The sequence below is a fragment of the Chaetura pelagica genome, unplaced genomic scaffold, assembly GCF_000747805.2.
Source record: "Chaetura pelagica isolate M959 unplaced genomic scaffold, ChaPel_1.0 scaffold587, whole genome shotgun sequence".
Classification (NCBI taxonomy): Eukaryota; Metazoa; Chordata; class Aves; order Apodiformes; family Apodidae; genus Chaetura; species Chaetura pelagica.
Window position 1 is genome coordinate 129,017 of NW_009953909.1, and position 19,898 is coordinate 148,914.

At 44.6% G+C, this 19,898-nt stretch overlaps 1 protein-coding gene across 1 annotated transcript in view; it reads left to right on the forward strand.

Annotated features, from left to right (window-relative positions):
* Positions 1-18,549, forward strand: part of CASC5 (cancer susceptibility candidate 5) — a 19,512-nt gene extending 963 nt beyond the window's left edge. Inside the window, exons 3-18 of the mRNA XM_010001463.1 lie at positions 1,368-1,429; positions 10,637-10,683; positions 11,345-11,412; positions 11,508-11,606; positions 11,911-12,026; positions 12,639-12,729; positions 13,379-13,495; positions 14,122-14,209; positions 15,061-15,100; positions 15,217-15,318; positions 15,742-15,842; positions 16,132-16,200; positions 16,346-16,455; positions 16,999-17,117; positions 18,210-18,332; positions 18,444-18,549. Of these exons, the coding sequence (XP_009999765.1) occupies positions 1,368-1,429; positions 10,637-10,683; positions 11,345-11,412; positions 11,508-11,606; positions 11,911-12,026; positions 12,639-12,729; positions 13,379-13,495; positions 14,122-14,209; positions 15,061-15,100; positions 15,217-15,318; positions 15,742-15,842; positions 16,132-16,200; positions 16,346-16,455; positions 16,999-17,117; positions 18,210-18,332; positions 18,444-18,549 (1,458 nt within the window). The remainder of the gene's footprint in view (positions 1-1,367; positions 1,430-10,636; positions 10,684-11,344; positions 11,413-11,507; positions 11,607-11,910; positions 12,027-12,638; positions 12,730-13,378; positions 13,496-14,121; positions 14,210-15,060; positions 15,101-15,216; positions 15,319-15,741; positions 15,843-16,131; positions 16,201-16,345; positions 16,456-16,998; positions 17,118-18,209; positions 18,333-18,443) is intronic.
* The last annotated feature ends 1,349 nt before the right edge of the window (positions 18,550-19,898 follow it).

A 19,898-nucleotide genomic window follows, 5' to 3' on the forward strand; every position in this document is an offset into this window, starting at 1 on the left:
GCTGAACTCCATTTGATTGGAAGTTTGATGCAGCAGTGAACAAACTAGGATAGTCAGGAAGATGGTTTTACATCTGTAAAAAAACCAGCCTGCCAACTTATCTAAAGGAAAAGCTAAAAAAGATTCATTTTCTTCCAGAAATACACAGATAATATATTTCATGTTTGTAGTGTCTGTTGTTTCTCAGAAATTGTAACTCTGGGCCTGGTCAGTTTGCATTTCTCTGTAAATGCCTTTTTTCCCCAGGGTGTGTTCTGGGGTCTAAAGTGTGAGTTACCTCATAGATGTATGTGATTCATCTGTTGCTGGCTGCAGAACTTGAAGGCTCATTTTAAGCCTTTGAAGCTTTCAGTGAGAAAGTCTCTAATAATCTCTTTTAAATATGAAACATGAGCCCAAAATATTTATGCACAAAATCTATCTCAAAACTGGGCCAAGTGTGAATTCTCCATTCAAAGTGCAGTGTCTGTTCCCAGTGATGGGATGCAAGGCTGGCACATACAGGAGGGTGACAACATTCATGGCTGTTTGTGCTGCTGACATGGTATTTTTAATTAAAAAAAAAAAAAAAGGGATTTTACAGGTTTTGTTAGGGATTTCAATGTGATAGGTATGTTACTACTTTTGTGTTTTGTTAAACAACCAGTGTTCCTGTCTTGAGCCTGAGCTGTTCTTGGAGTTACGGAATGGTTTGGGTTGGAAGGGACCTTAAAGATCATCCAGATCCAACCCCCCTGCATGGGCAGGGACACCCCCCACCAGCCCAGGCTGCTCCAAGCCTGGCTGAGGAAGTTAGGGAAACTCATTGCAGGCAACTGCACAGCAGTGGGATGATGAATTGCCTTCCCAGCATGTGTCATGTTCATCATTCCACACTCTGTGGTGTTGTTGCATTAGCGTGATCATGTAGTCAGTGGCACCATTTGAGCACTTCTGTAAGAAAATGGGGGCTTGGATCCTTCCATGAATCCTCCCCTTTCTTCCACAGAGACAAACCATTAGTAGTATTATCATTTCAGTCAGAGAAAAATAAAGAGAAAAAAAAAGAATCCTGCAACTCTCCTGCTAAGCAGCTGCATCTGTTTTCCTCAGCATGCCAGACAGGAGTCCTCAGGGCTGGTGTTGTGCTTCCTGTGTGTGCAACAGGCACTTCTCACAGGGAGCTCTTCATCCTGCTCCCCAGGAGATGCTGCCTGTCTGGCAGGAGGAGCTGGGGAACTGTATAAAGTAGTTTAAACATGTTAGTAAATACCTGGTTTACTCGTTGGGCTTGTAAATGATTGGATTTTGAGGGTGGTTTTGTGTTTGCTGCTTGTGGAGGAAGAAGAGGCCTGTGTGTGTCCAGCTGTTGTGTTCTTTGTTGTCAGGACATCCACGCAGAGAAGCGCAGGAAAAACCTCCGCCGGGTCAGCTTTGCAGACACCATCAAGTGAGTGGGGTCTGGAGGGGGCAGAGCTGCAGGTACCCCCAAAACTCCCTTTCCTGAAGAGTCACAAAGGGATGCAAAAAGCTGATGACTTGTTATGCTGAGTTGATTTGGAGCCATGATTCATTTTCTCTTCCTGGCTGGAAAAAAAACCCAAACAACAAACCCCAACAGTTCAGTGAGCTGAATGAGGAATAATGAGGAAGTTTTTGTTTCCCATTAAATTTTGGTTCCCATAATTTGTTTCTCATTCTAGTGATTTCTACCTGCTGTGTGATAATTGCATCTTCTTGCTGGAAAATATGGTTGGGTTCAGTGTGCTTCTGGCTTTGAGATCTCATTTCAGAACATACCATGTGGAAAAGACTGAAACTGGGGCTGTGGTTTTTGCTTTGGTGTGGGGTTTTTTACCTTTTTTTGTAACTTGCTTTGAAACAGATGGTCTTGTGCTTTCAAAACCTGGTGTTGTTTTTGTTCTTAGCTGCAGAGTCTTCCCACGAGATCTTAAGAATAACACATCAGAGAGAGAAAATACAGGTAAAACTCCCTTTTTCTTCTTGTGGCAGGACTCACCAGGCTAAATAGCCTGAATTTAAGAAGTCAGGCTTGTCAGTCACAGCTAAGGAACAATATGGTCAGCTGTTTATCACAGACTGGCTGAAAACCCTTTAGTTACTGGTGCTGTGGGCCTGTTGCTCAAAAAAAAAAGTATTTTTTTAGGCAAAATACACCTAGAACAAAATGTGCCTTGGGGATTTGGATCAGAACAAGGCTGAGCAGGATGTCACATCCACTTTGTCAAGGATTACCCAAGAAGACTCTGAAAAGCTAATGCATCCTTAAGTATTGGGATGAAGAAGTCACTTCTCTGGGGTTTTGCCACAATAAGAAGGCACATCAAGAGTGAGAACTTCAGAACATTCTTTTCTGTGCAGTTGCCTCTTGTCTCTGAATGTTTTGGTCTTGCTTGTCACATTGTAATGCCAGAATTCTCTTCTTTTTAGAGGGTGCAGGAGACACAGGGGACGATATCTTTCATGATCAGTAAGTCTGCAAAAAAAAATTCCAATTCCCATAGAGCTCTGTCCTGCAAACACTTCTCACATGGCAGGCAACCTCCAAATGTTGCTCCTCAAAGAGACCCCATGTATGTATTTATTTAGATCTAAAATTGCTCAGTGTTTGTGGTGAAACAAGGGATACAGTGAAAAAAGCATATAACTGTGTTGGTCACGTAGAGAAAGACAGTGGCTTCCTGAAAAATTGAACAACTCTGTCTTAAAACTGCTTTCTTCCAAAGCTGATTGCCTGGGAATGTTTTCCAGAAAAGCTGTGCCAGTTCACATGTCTGATAGACACAGTTTACATTCTTTTATTATCAGAACTTTTTCCCTCAGAGTTAAAGAGTTAGTCTGGTCTCAGAGTTCTTGTCTAGGTAAAACACAGTGATGGGATTTTACAAATCAAAATGACCTGGTAAGCAAAACAACAAATTTAGACAATTTCTATGTGTGAAGGGGAATTTCTTACATGTAAAATATATAGGAAGTAAACAAGTTCTGTACAGCTGTAGTTAATTAATTCTTGCTACTAAAGGCATCAACACAATATAGTAACAGATAGATATGTGAGTGTGCACACATGCACATATCTATGTTTATCTAACCAAGTCAGGATTTCTTGGTCTTGAAAGAGCAACCAATAAAACAGCAGAAACTATTAAAAGTTAGACAGAAACTCCCACAAGGTGGAGATTGTACCTGGCTTTTTGTTTGCCAGAGAAACGATTTCAGGCTTTAGGAACACAGCCTTGGTTTCCCAAAGATAAAGAACTAAAAGTGAAAGGTCTGAGTTAAAGATGAATGAATCTTTTGTCTTTTTTTTACTTGTCATTGAGGCATTAAAATGCCACCTGTGTGCTGAACAGTAGCTTGTGGCATGCTTAAATGAGAGAATTCCTTGGGAAAATAAGGAGGCAACTCCAATTAGAATCCTCTGCAGAGAAGCAAGTAGTTTCTGGTCTCTGCTGCCCAGGCCCACGTGAGCTCTGCACCAGAATTCTCTGCCTTTTCAGTTTATTGGTGCAGCCCTTCTGTTCTGAAATCTTTTAACAAACTGTTCCTAACTCACCTTTTGTAGAAATGAAGACTCTGAAGCTGTTCCCTGTGAGATCACAGGTGAGTTTGGAAGTAGATGTAACAGATTTGACTATCTATGTTCAGAGCTATGGATCCCCTTGGAATAATTGTAACATGTCTACAACAGTCTCCCTGAGGAAGACTTTGTCCCCTGAGCTGCTTCAAGCACTGTCTCTGCCACATGCTGAGGGGAGTACTGAAAATGTTTTTCAGGAATATATATTTGTTGGTAATTGTACTTACTTCCTGAGTGGTGTTTGTAAAATGAGCACGTGGATCTTCAGCTCAGTGGATAAAATAATAGGAAAATGGGGCAACAAACTGAGTGTTTCCTTTTCTTCTAGCAGGGATGAACACTTTGCTTCATGCCCCTATCCAGGCACTGGTGCAGCAGACTGAGGTATGGGAAGGCTTTTTATTCCCTGGGTGCTAAAAGTAACAGTGTCCAAAATACATTCAAATAATTTGTGTGGTAAAGATGAGGAATGTAGTTCAACTGCCTGAAAACCAAATCCTTGTGTTCACATAACATTCCCCTGGAAGCCAATCTTCTATATTTGGAAGTATTTTCCTAAAATGCTGGGCACTGCAGTGTTGATACCTCTTGCTACTTGAATTGCTTGCTAACTTTCCAGTACCTGGGCTAGTTCCTCCAATTTCAATTCTGTCTGAGATTATGCAGAGCAGCTTGTGATTCAGGGAGGTCTGGTGATGTTTGGGTTTTGTTCCTTGTGTTTCACTCTCTGCTTGTGTGCTTTTTCCTCCTGGGGTAGAAAGGCTGTGCACACATGGACACTGCTCCTGCTGTTCAAAAGCTTTAGACACATTGCAATGATTAGCATGAAAAGTAACTGAATTTATTCAGTTCAATCAAGTGATAAAACACAAAATTCTTAGCTAAGACCTTCCCAGGCACAGAAATCCTGGAGTGTGTTGTGCTTGAGAGCTGATGTTCTGGCACTGTAGTGTTAGTTATCATAACAGTCTCCCTTGCTGCAATGGTTTCTGGCTTTTATGCTGAGTTTAAAGACGTGGCTTAAAGACATGTGTTAGCTCTTGTTAATGAGTGTTAAAGACAAAGGGAAACAGTTAAAATCCAGTGTGGATTAGAAGATGGATACCATGGGGGTGGAAAGGTCAGATTTTTGGATATTGTATATGGTTGTGCTGCTTCTAGTGTATTTTAATTCTTGCATTTATAAAATAGCATATATGAAGTAAACACAGAGCTGTTCTTAATCAATATATTCATTATATTTTATAAAAATATAGGATTATATCTTGTTGTTGGTCAGCATTTTTTTCCCAGAGCTTTAAAATTAAATCCAGGGAATACTGATCCACAGGAGTCAGTGAGAGGTACAGGGAATACTGATCCATAGGAGTCAGTGAGAGGTACAGGGAATACTGGTCCATAGGAGTCAGTGAGAGGTACAGGGAATACTGGTCCATAGGAGTCAGTCACTGTTCCATGCTTACCAGGGTATGGCTAGGAATGAAGTCTTGCCCAACAGTAAAACTGAGACACATTCTTTAAAAAAAAGCCATTCAAAGATGATAATTTAATAATGAAGTCTAATCACTAAGTCATTGTCCTTCCCTCAAAGGTGTTATTGCTTATCCAGGGCTGGGATCAAGAATTCTATTTTGTTTTCTGAAAAAAAGATGTAAAGGTAGAGCCAGAACCTTAGGGCTGCATTAGCTGCCTTTTGTTTTAAGTGTCATTGCTGGGAAGTGTTTCTGACTGGAACTTCTTCCTCACTTTTTCTTCTTAGTGGCAGGAGGCAGACAAGGCTGTTCAAAGAGCAAACAGGCAGGACACCACCCTCCTCTTTTCAGAAGGAAATGAGATGGATATGACAGTGAGTCACACGGCAGTGATTGCTGGGAACCTGAAGAGCAGCCAAGCTGACCCCACAGAGAAAATAGACATCAGGTCCTTCCTGGCTGGGTTAAAGCCCAGCCAGAAGGCACAAGACAGTCAAGGGTTTCGTTTTTTCTCTGACCCTACAAACCAGTCGTGTCCATCTCCTGAGCAGAACCTGAAGAGCAGCCAAGCTGACTCCACAGAGAAAATAGACATCAGGTCCTTCCTGGCTGGGTTAAAGCCCAGCCAGAAGGCACAAGACAGTCAAGGGTTTCGTTTTTTCTCTGACCCTACAAACCACTCGTGTCCATCTCTTGAGCAGAAGGAAGATGCTACTGATGTAAAAAAAATAGATTTCAATCAATTTCTTATGAGCTTGAAGTCGAACAAACCAGCACCTCACCCTGCCAAGGGGCCTGAGAAAGAGAATGTTTTCTTTGTGCCCTCCCAAGCCTCGGCAGACACGGCACCAGCAGAGGTGGGATCTGCATATTCCCACGAGCCTCTGGACACCTGCAATGTCACAAAAGTCTTCAGGGAGCAAGAGGATGGAATGGAAATGACCCAGTGCCAGGGAGCTGCCTTGGCTGGGGCCTGGGAAGGGCCAGCAGAGCCGTTGCTGTGTGCAGATGTCACTCAGGCGTTTGGGGATGATGGGATGGATATGACAACCAGCCACACTGTAAAGATGTCTTTTCCCTTCTCCAGCGTTGGGAATCAAAGCCTGAACTTGAAAAAGGATTTTCCATCCACAGATAATTCTGCCTTAAAGAGAGCACCTAATCAGCTCTTAATTGATGACCAAAGCAAGGGGAGAACTGCAGAAGCAAAACAAATGCTTTGTAAGCTAATTCCAGGAATGAACCAGAACACAAACATCAGGGAAGGCACAAATCCTTTAGATATGGAGAAGGAAAACCTTGAGGTGACCATTGTTGACAGGAACAGTAGAAAAAGGCTGGTTATGGAGAACTATAAAGAGAGAACCCAAAATGCTTCAGTTTCCTGCACAAATGACAAAATGGGCATGTTTCCAGGTGATCAAAATACGGATATAACCACAACTCATTCTGCTCCCTCTGATGTTGCTGCTATTCATACAGTACAAGACGACAAGAATAATTATAATCAAAATGCTGTCACATCCAAGCAGCTGCCACACCAGACCTTCCAGTTTGCTGGTGTAGGTATCACAAGTCAGACTGCAGCAACAGAATGTGGGGATTTGAAAATGAGCACAACTGAGCAAACTGTTCATCCTTTGGCTTCAAATGGCCCATTCATTGCCAGTAATAAGCCTGCTCCCTCTGGTGTGAATGGCAATAAACAACCTGGAACAATGTTAGGAATAAATGCAGGCTGCCAAAACTCAGACAGGCAGGAGAAGACACATGCTATGAAGGTAGTAAGCAAAGTCTTGCCACATCGAGTGGGTTCTGAGAGAGATCTTTTCATGGGTAAAGCAGGTTCTTCAGAAGAGGATGCCACAAACCCTCCCTCTCTTGGTGGCCTGCACTGGAGGGCTGCTGGGGAGCCCTTACCAGCCCAAAGGTCTGAAGCACAGAAGAGAAGTTCCCAGTTGCCTTTGTATTCAGAAAAGTCAATTGTGTTTCCCTCTGGTGAAAACATGGACTTGACTGGAAACTGTGCTGTGATGGTTCCTGATCACATCAGCACTGCTTTATCTGAAAGAAAAGCAGCACCTGGGCACCTTGTTCAAGATGAAAATACAATAATGTCCTTAAAAAAAGGGATCACAATAACTAGTCAGAAACAGGCTGAGTGCCACATGCGCTCCTTAGTATCTGGCCAGAAAATGTTAACCAGGACTGGTTTAACTCATCTGCCTTTTGCAGGTGAGAAAACAACCATATTTTCAGAAGATGCTGATATGGACATCACCAGAAGTCACACAGTTTCAGCTGAGAACAAAACAATTTTGCCGTGTAAAAGCTCAAATGATGACACATCCTTAATTTCTGGAGATAAAACTTGTATTTTTACCTTCAATGATGACATGGAAATAACTAGACTCGACACTGTTGCAACTGCTAAGTCTCTGGCAAAGGCTGCATCCCACAGGATGCTTGGCATGGCTGAAAGGACTGGGAGGAAGAGTTTGAAGGGAGAAAAGACTGTTTTATTTTCACTGAGTGATGAGAACAACGACATGGAGATCACAGAGAGCCACACAGCTGCCATTGGCCATGGAATTGTCTTACAAAAGGAGGGAGGACCTCACGCTGGCTCTTCAGCTCATCCCCTCAGAACTGTTATGATCACAAGCAGCCAGGCTGACACAGACACCACCAGGCCCTGCTCTGCTGACAGAACTGCCACAAAAGTTGTATGTGATGCTAAACCAAACTTGGCTCAGGAGGCTGGATGGGGAGCACCTGCAGATGGCAACACTACTACGTTGGCTCTGGATGAGATGGAGCTCACCAGACCCCAGGCTGCAGCTTTGGAGGGAAGGTCTCTGCAGGGCAGGCAGCCCCACTGCTCTGCTCCTCTCACAGACACCATCAGGTTCACGAGCTTCCAGGCTGACATGGAAATTACCCAGTTTGACTCTACTGAAAGGACTGAAAGAGCCTTGTGTGAGGAGAGGTTCAACCTGGGTCAGCAGGTTGGCCAGGAGGCTGTTCCAGGAAACAAAACTGTCATTTTTACTGTGGCTGAGGACATGGAGATGACTACAGCTCAGACAGCTGCATCCAGGTGTGCAATCCCTGTCCAGGACAGACAGCCCCTTCCTCAGGCAGCCCCACTGCTCTGCTCCTCTCACAGACACCATCAGGTTCACGAGCTTCCAGGCTGACATGGAAATTACCCAGTTTGACTCTACTGAAAGGACTGAAAGAGCCTTGTGTGAGGAGAGGTTCAACCTGGGTCAGCAGGTTGGCCAGGAGGCTGTTCCAGGAAACAAAACTGTCATTTTTACTGTGGCTGAGGACATGGAGATGACTACAGCTCAGACAGCTGCATCCAGGTGTGCAATCCCTGTGCAGGACAGACAGCCCCTCCCTGCTGATAAAACCCTTGTGTTCACCTCCAGCCACGATGACATGGAAATCACTGCATCTCACACAGTTGCTGTTAATGACAATTTCAATGGATTGGAGAACCAACAAGTGTCATGTCAGGGCACTCAGCAGCCAGGCGTGCGTGGCGCATCACTGTCATCTTGCAGACCTGAGACTGATTCCACACACACACAAGACCTGAATGGTGAGTGTCCTGCAAAGCCTATGGATAAGCCCAGCATCCCTCCCTCTGCTCCCTCAGCCACAGCACTGGGAAAGGACAGAGGGAAAGGAGCTACCCAAGACCCCAGTGACACACCACCAGATTCCATGTGTTCTGTCTCACCTCCAGAAGAGACTAGGGATGTGCAGGCACCACAGGATCCTGCCCTTCCCAGGGCTCACTCTGTCCCTCTGAACAGTCAGCAGGATCTCCTACCTCCAGAAAACCTGAGAGCAGAGAGTGCATCTTTCAAGCTTCCAAGAAACAGGCCCATGGATTGCAGTGAAGAAAGGGGTGATTTGGTGTCCCATGTCTTGCTTCCCATCCAGCAGCCAGGTTCTCTGATGGGTTCTCCAGATGCACGTGATGCTTGGAGAAACCAGGGATTGAAAGATGGACCATCTAGACACGAAGATCTAGCTGCAGATTTCAGCTTGGCTGGAGCAAACCTTGTTCCAGCTCCCAACATGGAATCAAAGGAAAACGAGGGGCTAACAGTGGAAGGGGAGGCACCTCCAAAAGGCTTTCACATGAACTCTGAACAAACTAAACAACTTGGGGTCAGTGACAATCCAAGAGATCAAATAGATCCTGCTCTTTCACCTGAAGAATCTGCGATATTAAAAATTTGTTCCAAACTGAAAAATATGAGGAGGAAATCTGCAGTGTTCTCAGTTTCTGAAACTGCTTTGTCTGACCAGTTGCCCAAACCACCAGCTGAGCCAGAGGATGCCTTGAGGTTAGGAAAAAATACTGTAAATGAACCAACTTATTTCCCTTCTAGCAAAGACCAGGAGAACACATGTCTTGAGCCTGGAGCTGTTCCCATAGGTGCAAATTTAGGCATAGCAACTAAGGATAAATATCAAGGAATAAACATCCCTCTACATTTCTTCCAGCCTAAATTACCAAGCAGAAGAAATCCTCCTGTTTCTAGTGCGCAAGACACAAATGCACAGTCTTCAGACAAAGAGGGAGCACCAGTTTCAGAAGTAAGGGCACATGCTGGTGAAATCCTAGGTGGCCACAAGCCTGGCAGGCAGAACTTCAGCCCTTCACAGTTCATAGCAGAAGAATTCCTTCCTGTCTGCCTGGATGAAATGGACTCAAATGAGTCTGTAAGCATGGAACTCGTGGAAAATGCTGGCAATGAGATAGGGAAACCCCAGATCTCCCACAATGGAAACAATCTATTAGAAGAGACAAAACCTTACAGCAACACAAAAAGAGCTTTGGAAGAGGATGAAGAGGATCTTCAAAGTCCAAAGAAGCCCAAGAGGGATGAAACTTTGGATGGTGAGGCCTCCCAAGACTTGCAGGTGAGCCTATTCATTCATTAGAAGGACACAGTGAACACTAACAGCACTTCTGCTGGAATTTGGGGGTGGAAGATCATTCTCCCCATAGTATCCTTTTAATCCTTTCTTAACTAAACACTCTTAGTCCTCTGAACTGAACCATTTGCTAGTTGTTGTCTAGGTACACTGATAGAGTAAGGCCTGGAGCAATTATTTAAAATCCAAACATGGATGTTTGATTAAATTAGCTTTTTTTATAGACAGCACAAGTTGCAGCTGAATCAAGAAAATATTTGCAAATATGGAGCCTTCATCTCACATTAAAAATGAGTCTGTAAATCAGCAGTAGAAAGTTTTTAGCTCCAAGAGCTGGAAGGGAGAGCTGTGGTGGCTGAGAGATAAATGAAGGATGTGCTGGCTTGTCCTGCTGATGAGATATAAAATGTGTTGAAAGTAAAATGAAACAATTCTGACTGTCAGGAAACATCTACAATGAACTCCCCTTCCTCTTGTGTTGCTTCATATAGCTTTTTTTTTTTTTTTTAACTTGCCATTATTAGGTGACTTCTGGGGCAGTGTCTCAAAGCCAAGTTGAAGTTCCTGGAGGTGAAGATCTCCCAGATGTCTCAGCTAAAAGCGCTGACTCTACTCATGCCAGCACCAGCAGCTCTCTGGATTCTCTGAAGGCTGACACCAAACTAACAAGTAAGACTTTGTGGGAATGGTCTCAAATTGTGTGGGGAAAAAAAATCTCCTCAGAGTGCTCTGCTGGGACAGAGCTCTGTGCAGATTCAGCCCCTAGGTTTAATTAGCTCTTGCTAATCAGCTGATACCTAACAATGAGGCAGAAATCTGCCAGTCATCTGGTGAGCAGCATCCTTTCTCTGTTTACAAAGCCAGTTCTACCTTTGGGCACCTGCAGCCAGAGAAGGATTTACCTTCTCCAGTAGTTGGGCTCTTCCCTTTGCCTGAGAAACCTGCCTGGGTTGGCTCAGAACTGGGATATTGTGGTTTTACCTCCAGAGCTCAGTCTCTCTCTGCATAGGATACCCTCTGTGGACTGGCTGGAGTCTCTTCCTCAGTTTTACTGCTTTTTAGTCCCTCACCTGTGCCTTTCCTCCCATAAAAGGTGAATTCTGTCATTCCATGACTGTGCAGACACTGGTTTCATTTTGCATTAGATCCTCACTCTGGTCCTCTGTGCTTGTCCCAGTTAATTGTTGTCTTCATTCAGCACTGGGAACACCCATAAGGGACAAACTCTACATTAAAACTGCTTTTTTATCTAGAGCTAATCAGCTTAAGTTGATATTTCCATGACAATATTATTAACCCAGCACTATCCCCCCTTTTTCCTCCCTGCTAGCCCAGCCGAGCAGCCAGCTGGAGTCCCAGCTGCTCACAGACAGCATGTGCGAGGACACCCTGCGGGAGGTATGGGGCTTCTCCTGAAACACCTGCCTGCATGTACCCCAGCCAGCCTTCTGGCCTCAGCAATGTACTTAGCTGTGTGTTTTGCCTCCTCCCAGAAACTTCAGGATGGTGTGATCACAGTCAGGGAATTCTTCACACTCCTGGAAGTCCATGTCCCCATTCAGAAGCCCCGGCACAGCCACGTTCCAGTCATGGTGAGTGCCCTTTGCTCTGCATCATGGCATTGACCTTCAGTTATATTCTTGTGGGTTTTTTCATGTTTGGTGGGTTTTTTTCTTGTTGTTTGGGGTTTTTTTCATCATAATTAATATTTTATCTCATTGGGAGCACAGGCTGTGCCTGCAGACCTCGTGTTGTCAGCCTGCAGAAGGCCAGGGCAAGAATCCTCTTCTGCAAAAATCGAGCTGCCAGGCCTTCTCCTGCTTTCTGCACCTGTTACTGCTTCTGAAAAACACACTTCTCTTTCTCCTCACCACTTTTCCCTCTGTGTTTCCCCAGAGTGCAGCCAGTGCAGCCCCCACCCCACTAGACCTCCTGTACAGCCACTACGTGTACCGCCCCAAGCTGCGCATTTATGAAGAAGACTGCCAGGCCCTTGCTCAGAAGATAGAAGAGTGAGTGGGTTTTTCAGTCACAGGACACAGTAGTAACTTCATTCCCCTGCTCTGGTTGCAACGGGGCCTGAAGAGAGTTAATACATCACAAATGGGGACAATAAAAATAGATAGTTAACCTACTTGATGCTGGCAGCCAGTTAGTTACAGAGTTAGCCAGTACAGGGCTAACTCTTGGGAAGGGGCTATAGAGAGAATTAAAGTTTCATTTTCCTCAAGTAATTTACCTTTTACTAACAGAGTATTTCAGTTCTACATCAGAAGAGTTGAACTTTTTTGCATTTACATGCAAAATCAAGTTTTATGATAAAATTCAAAATGGGTAGTAAGATTTTTCCAGCCTCATTAGCACCACTTTGGCTCTGTAGCTCCCCACCTCCTTGTCAGCCCTGGAAAATTCCACCTAGGAAATGAACTTGGCATCATGTGCTAGAGTTCAGCAAAGAACCCCCATTCTATCAAGGTTTAGAGGGTCTGACCCAGCTAAATGAAAATACTTACATTTTATTTTTTGAATTAGAAAAAGGGAATGAACTGTGTAAATACCAACATGCTGCTTTACCTGCTTGTGCAATCCCAACAGGACTTTGAACTTCTTTTTTCATATTTCAGGTTAAAACCATATGCAGATATGCAGGATCAACTCCTGGTGAATGTGAACAGGAGCTTCTGGGAAGTGATGAGAACCTGCTCTGATGAAGAGGTAATACTGCATGAAGGGATAATGTTTATACAGAATGAAGAAGTAAGGTTAATTAGTGTATGCAAGTAAAATAAGAACCAGAGTGGTCCCAGAGTAACAGCAGGCAGGTGGGTGATACAAGGCAAAATATTTTCTGAATGGAAAACTGCTCTGAGAACTTCCAAAGTGTCAGGAGGATTCAAAGATTCGTGCCCTTTAAAATACATTCAAGGGAATATGTTGCTATGAAAGAGAAACTTTGATAATTCAAGTTGTTAATTCAAGTTGTTAATTCAGGTTACTTGAGAAAAGGGAAGAGAAACTTGAGAGGGCAAGCCAAACCTCTGGGGGAGGGACAGGAGAGGTACTCACAGCAGGTGCTCTGGGTTTTGGTAAAAGCATCTCTTCAGATACCTGTGCAGCTCCCCAGCTGAGTAAAGATCTTGCTGGATGTTGGCAAAGAAAGTCAGTTACTTCAGTCAGCAACTGCACCTGAATTGCCAGAGATTGTCCAGTTCTAAACTGGATTTCATTTGCAAGTGTCACATAGTACAGGTCCTAGACCAAGGGGATATTGGGAGGAGCAGAGAAGGGCCTGAGGGGGCAACTGAACAATCTTTAATTGCATGTTCCCATTCACTTTCTCTTCTGTATTTTCCCCTCATTGCAGCTGAAGAACTTTGGAGCAGAACTGAACAAAATGAAATCCTGCTTCATCAAGGAGAGTAAAATCTTGGCTCACGAGGAGAAGGCCACACTGTACAGCAGGCTGCTGCAGAGTGCCCAGGTACCATGCCAGGGACTGCCTCTCAAACCAGCAGCTTCTGCCATGTTTTGTCTGTCTTTGCCAAGCTTAGAGGCCTGATAACTGTATGTGAGTGTGCAAGCTCTGGGAAGTCTCCTTCTTCCTTAATGTGCTTCCCTTTTATTTATATGCAAATGTAAACCACGTTGGGACAGTCCCCTTCTGGCCCTTACACTGGAGGGACCTTCTGCCTAAGGGTTTTGACTATTAAATGAATGGTGAGAAATGGGAGTGTGCAAGGAAAAGCCACCAGAAATGACTTGTTTCTGCTGTAGTGATGTCAGGATTAGGAGTTAACAAATGCAGAAGTGATGCATTGTGGTGGGTATCAGAAATGTGGATGTGTTAAAAGCTCTGGGAATGTATTTATTCCCAAGTCTTATCCCTTCATAAGTAAAGTCATTAGGAAGATACACTGTTAAGTACTAGTGCTCTCTTAGGCATGGCTGCTGCCTTGGTGTTTGCCAGCCTGCCTCTTCATTCTGATGAGAGATGGTACCAGCTGCTTTAATTAGTTTCTCAACATGCAAAGATCCACATGGTGGCCCCAGAAGACAATTCAGCTTTTTCAAAATGTTGTTGACTTGAGCACAATGTTCCCTTCTTAGGAACAATATGAAAAGCTGCAGTCAAGGATGAAGAAGCTGGATGAATTGGTGAAGGAGGCAGAGAGCTGCTTAGGTGCCCTGAAAGCAGGTATGTGTCTCCAAACCTGGCAGCAATCCTGCAGATGAAGCTCTGCACTCCAGGACTGTCCTGCTCTCAGCATCAGGGCTGGGTGGTTCAGAAGCTGCAGCCAGTACTTGGCATTGCTGCAGGACAGTGCTCTGTGTGTTTTCAGTTCTTCCAACTGAATTTTCTTCCAGTGCCTTAAGTAGAAACCAAATTTCACAGCACCAGCATTGACATAATGCAATGGAAGGAGTTTTCCCTTTTGTCTGTTCCTTTTTGAGGTTTTTGGTAGATACCCTTCTGGCTTCTTGTACATTTTTCTTAGTTAACTTTGAAATGCTAAGATGTATAGAACCCACTGGGAAATCAAATGGGATCTAAGGACTGAATGGGAGTTCTGCAGAGACCTGATACTTCTCTCCCATAGATTCTGACAGGGAAGAATGGGAAGCAGACAGCAGTGGTGAAATGGCAGAAGGGAAAAACCGAAAAGAAGGTAATGGGACCAGCCAGATGGCACTTCTTGTTTTGTTGCTTAAATTCTGGAGAGGGTGATACTCAACCTCCTCCTTGGTTTATTTATTCTGATATGGATGCAAACTCTACTGCTTTCTTTTCCACATGGGACAGAGCTAATTACAGAGATGTTTTAATACAAGAAGGACTGCTTTCCCTGGAAAAAAGGGGTTTAGAACTTGGTGCAGTGTCACTTGGAGAGTGTGTGCTGGCATATTGAGCACTTTAATTGTTCAATAATTACCTTTGACTGCATATCTGTATCCAGATGTCCCTTCAAGTTGAGATCTTTCCTGTTGTTAAGAGCAAGTTAGGGCTTGGTTTGCTTTTCTCTCTCACCTTTTTTCCCTTTCTCATAGAATTGGAAAGCCTCAGAGCCCAAGAAGAGAAACTTCAAAAGTAAGAGGGCAGAGGGGATCTGAAAACCTGAAATAACATGTGCACCTTCAGGTACAGAGGGTTGGTGTTTCTCTAACCAGTGTGTTAGATCTCACGTGGTTGGTTTGTCTTTGCAGAGAGGTGTCAGATCTGGAGGCTGAGAATGAGCAGGTGCTTGAGCAGATAAACCTGCAGAAGGAAAAACTGAAGAGCTACGAGGAACAGCTGGAGAAATATGAGTAAGGGAAAGACCTTCAGGTTTATCAGCTAGTTCTGGGGCTTCACAATGATACAAAAATGGTTTGGGTTTTTGCCTTGCTTGACTTGGGAAATCCAGTCTTCTCACAGCCTAGGATGGGCAATAAGGCCACCCTGAACTTCCCTATGAGATGCACTGGTTTCCTATTAACAGCTTTGCAGTGACCCTTTGCATTCAGGCTGTATCCAGCTCTCCTCCAGCACCAAGGTGAACATTCATGCAGTGTTCTGCTTGTGTTCCCAACAGACTCTTACATTTTGTTGGAAATTGGAAATCCTGTAGGTACACGAGGTGCTAAGTAGCTGCAAGTGCACATGATGCTCTGAGCTTTGTCCTCAGGCACTTTGGTGGTTGGTTGGTTGACCCTTGGGGTGATGGTGTTTGTTTTTCCCCCCCTTTCTAGCTTCCTGGAGTGGGACCTGACAGAATGGAGCCAGCAGCAGGCAATCTTTGGTTTTCTTTATGATGCTCTTGAACTCACAGTGGTGTTTGGACCCCCAATAGGTAAGTCACAAAATGGGGTGGGTTTCTGTTTGATGAATTGTACAGGTTAAATAGTTCACAGAACAGAAACCTGAGGTCTCTCTACTTGTGAAGACCTGCTAACAGGAAATAGAAAACATGCCACAGCAGGACCCTGTAAGCTGAGAGAAGTGGCTTTGAATGTTTTTATCAGTGGGTTTCTAGGAAAATTCAGAAAGTATGTAATGCGTGGCTGTTTCTGAAGAGGAAGAGCTGCAGCTCCAGAACTGAGTATGAAAATCACCACTGTGTGGGTTTTTTCCCTTCACAGATGGTGATGAACTTGGTGCAGATCCTTCCAGGAAGATAGCGAGCCTGAGCTTTGAATCTCTCCTGGATGGTAAGATTATTTTTCAGTAGCTTGAAAGTCACTGCTCTGATAATCTGTGCTTGGCAAAACACCAGTCAATTCCTGGTTTATCTGCTAATCCCACTGTCTGGCTTTGAAAAGATCCCTGGCAACATGTTTTTCTTTTGTGTTACAGAGGAAGAGGCTCCACCTTCTTCATGTTTAGTCAAGAGACTCATCTTCCAGTTCATTGAAAGTCAGGGGTGCTGGCAGGAGAAGTGTCCCACACTGTCCCACTTGCCCCAGGTAACATTCCAGGATAGCCTGTAAGGCTCTGGAAAAACAGTAACTCTCTTCTGGCACAGAGAATAGGGCTGACACTGACAACCAAAGCATCTTAGTGAACGTTTCATCAGTGCAAATCAAAATCTGCTTCAAGAAATATTCTGAGGTGTGAGGGGAAGTACCTGTCCCTGAAGGCAAGAGTCCTGAAAGCTGTGGTTTCTCCCTTGTTTGCTGCATTAATGTCTGCCTGGCCTGGTGGCTTCTTAACATCCTTTTTTTTTTTTCCCCCTACTAGTAGAAATTAGAGATTTGAGCTGAATGTCCTTGTGGTTCTAAACAATTAATGGCCTGAACTGCCCAACCTGGTGTTCCTGCATGTCAGTGTTCCTGCTGGGAAAGCTGAAGGGAGAAGCTTGGGGCACAGAATGTATTTATTTGTCATGTTTGAACAATTTCATTTTCACTTTAATATATATACTTTTTTGGCACAAACTGCTTGTTCAGGTGCCAGGCAGTTTGCTAGCCCAAGTGCCAATGTGCTTGCTTTCCTGATTGCCCACTTAGGTTCTTCAGGACATCTCCCTGGTGGTGGGTCACTGCAAGGTCTTAGGAAAGGAGATTGAGTTTCTGGAGAGATGGGGTGGAAAATTCAATCTTCTGAAGACAGACATCCGTGACACAAAGTGAGTAACTTCAGCTGGAGTTTGTCCTTCAGAGAATCAGAACCAAAACTGAAATACTGTACATTTGGTTTCCTTGAAATTGAGATTTAATGCCACTATTTTTAATAATGGCCTAATGTATCTTAATGCAATTGCACTGTAATTTCCACATGCATGGAAATGAAGCTGTCCTTGAATTCAGCCATTTCCTCACTCTCATGTAACCTCTCCTTGCTCACTTCTTCCCTGTCTGACTTGACTCTTACTTCAAACTTGAGGCCAGAGTGTAAAGGAAGCAGAGCCAGGAGTTTACCTGCAGCTCAGTGCTTTGTTACTTTCTTCATTTTCTAATGAATCTTCTGTTTGCTATTAGCAGAATCAGTTGTTGAAGGAGGAATAAACTTAAACTAAAGTTGCTGGGTTTTAGTTTTCATTTTCCCATCCTACTTCCTGTCTCTGTGGCATGTCCCAGTGGAACATAAGAAATCCTCCTTCCCCTTGTCCTCCCTCATGGATGTGTATCCTGAACAGGGATATTCCCAGTTACTCCTGCCCTGCCTGCTGTGATGCTCCTCCCTTGGGTTATTCCAATTCTTCAGTCCTCTTTGCAAGGCCAGAAATCCCACACAATGTCTAGTTCAGCCACCAAACAGATGCAGGGGCAGCCTGTGCACAGGAAGCTGCAAATTGTTGGAGGTTTACCTGGGAATGACCTGGTGTATGGAAACAGAACTATGGGATTGGAGGTAAAACACTCCTACTTAAAACTTCAGAGAACTTAAGCTCCCTAGGAATATTTGATGTTAACTAGAAAACATACTTTTTCATTATTAATCTATATTCTCCCATCATTTTTGAGAGGTTCTGTGAATTCTGTGTGTGTGTGTTAACTTTTTCTGTGAGGCAAGCTGGGGTTTTGTACTCTAGCTGTTGGAGTGGGAAGGTTTTAAACCTTATTTATGAGCTTATGGGTTCTGCTGGAAGTCCTCAGAAGTTACAGAGTTGTCGCCTCACTCACATCCCTTGTTTTCACCTCTGGCCCCCAACTCAAAGGCAGCAGCAGTTCTTTTGAGTGCTTTGTGTTGATTTTTGGTTTGTTTCTTTCCCATGCAGAGTGAAGCTTCTGTTCTCTTCTTTGGCAGCCTTTGCAAAGTTTGAGCTGACCCTGTCCCTGTCAGCCAACTACCCGGCTGATTCCCCGCCCTTCACTGTCCACAAGAAAATTGGCAATATTGGGTGAGTTGCACAGAAAGAACCACTCCAAACGGGGTCAGTTGGAGAGCCAGGGATGGGGAATTCAGTGGCCTGTGTCCTCCCCAGCACATCTGATGGTTTTATCTTTCCCAGGGAGGAGGAGATCTCTGCTGTTCTCAGCGAGGTGCCCCCTGGCCACCACTACCTGCGGAGAGCAGTCAGCCTGATCCACCAGCACCTGCTCCAGCCTCCCAAATGATTCACTGGATCCACACACAGGACTCAAGTCAGGCTGGATATTCCCTGGTTTTAGTCTCCTCAGAGTTCAAGCTGCTCCTCACCAGCATGGGGGTGCTGTTAGTTCAGGAGTCTTGGGCAAGGGCTGGTTGATATCCAGGATGCTTGGTGTGGGCCTCAAGTTTTCATAACAGCAGAGGCCTCTGAGGAGAAGGAGGAATTTCTTAAATCCTTTACCTGTCTAGTTTGCCTTCTATCTTTCAGTCACCTGAGGCTTAGGCCTCCTTGTATAGTCTTTCCTGGTGTGGTTGTTCTCCAGACAGCATGTTGGTTTTGTGCTGGGGTGATTTACAGAGCTCTTGTATAAAACAATTATGTATTTTCTAAATTAACAGGAGTTACTGTCGTTACTTCAGCACTGCACAGCATTCACCTTGGGTTTCTGACAGTTTCCACAGACAGTACAGTCCTGCTTCTGGATAACCAGATAACCTGTCATAATTAACCAGGTGGCCAAGGTCAGAAAGGCTTTTGTCACAAAGATCCCTGTGCTTGGCTGTGGATGTTGTGGGGCAGCAGAGTCTGAGCTGTTGTCCCATCCCTCCAGCTCCAAGTTTCTTCTGATATTGGGAGTCTTTGTCCAATCCAGTCTGCCTCTTGGCTCTGGAGCAGTGTCCTGGTTTGTCTTGTGTTAGGATTGTAGTGAGGAGACTGAGCTCTTGGGACTCAGGTGGTGTCAGTAACATCTTGGTGCTGTCTGGGTTGGTTTGTACATCTGCTGTATGTTCTGTAGGCTGAGCTGTTGAACTGATCTATCCCTTCTGTAAGCACATCCAGACTTTTGTATCTCTGCAAAATATGTTGAGTTTAAAAAAACATTTTCATGTGTTTGTTCATATGTTTGTCTCTTTTACGAGTTTTCCTTCTATTTGGAAGGTGGGAGTTCATTAAACATTTGAATTATAGCTCTTCTTCAAGTTGTGCTTATTGCCTGTGGTGTTCAAGCTGTGACTGAAAATGTGTTTAACTGCTCTTGGAAGAAGCTCTTTGGGTGAGAGATGAGGAAGAAACTCTTCCCTGGGAGGGTGTTGAGACCCTGGCCCTGGTTGCCCCCCCAGACTCCGTGTTTTGCTGCCAGGGGGCACCAGCAGGGAAAGGCTGGAAGAAACTTCCACACCCAGAGGGGTCTCCCCAGGCTCCAGCTGCTCCTGCTGCACCTCAGGGGCTCCTGCTCCTTTCACAGGTGCTTTTACCTGCAGGAAGAGCTGGGCTGGGCTTTTCTGCCGCCGTTTTTATCGAAGAGGGGGGAAATAACACAGACAGTGCTTCGGATTGATAAACACCAGGAGCCTCCCTGCAGCTCCCCCCCCC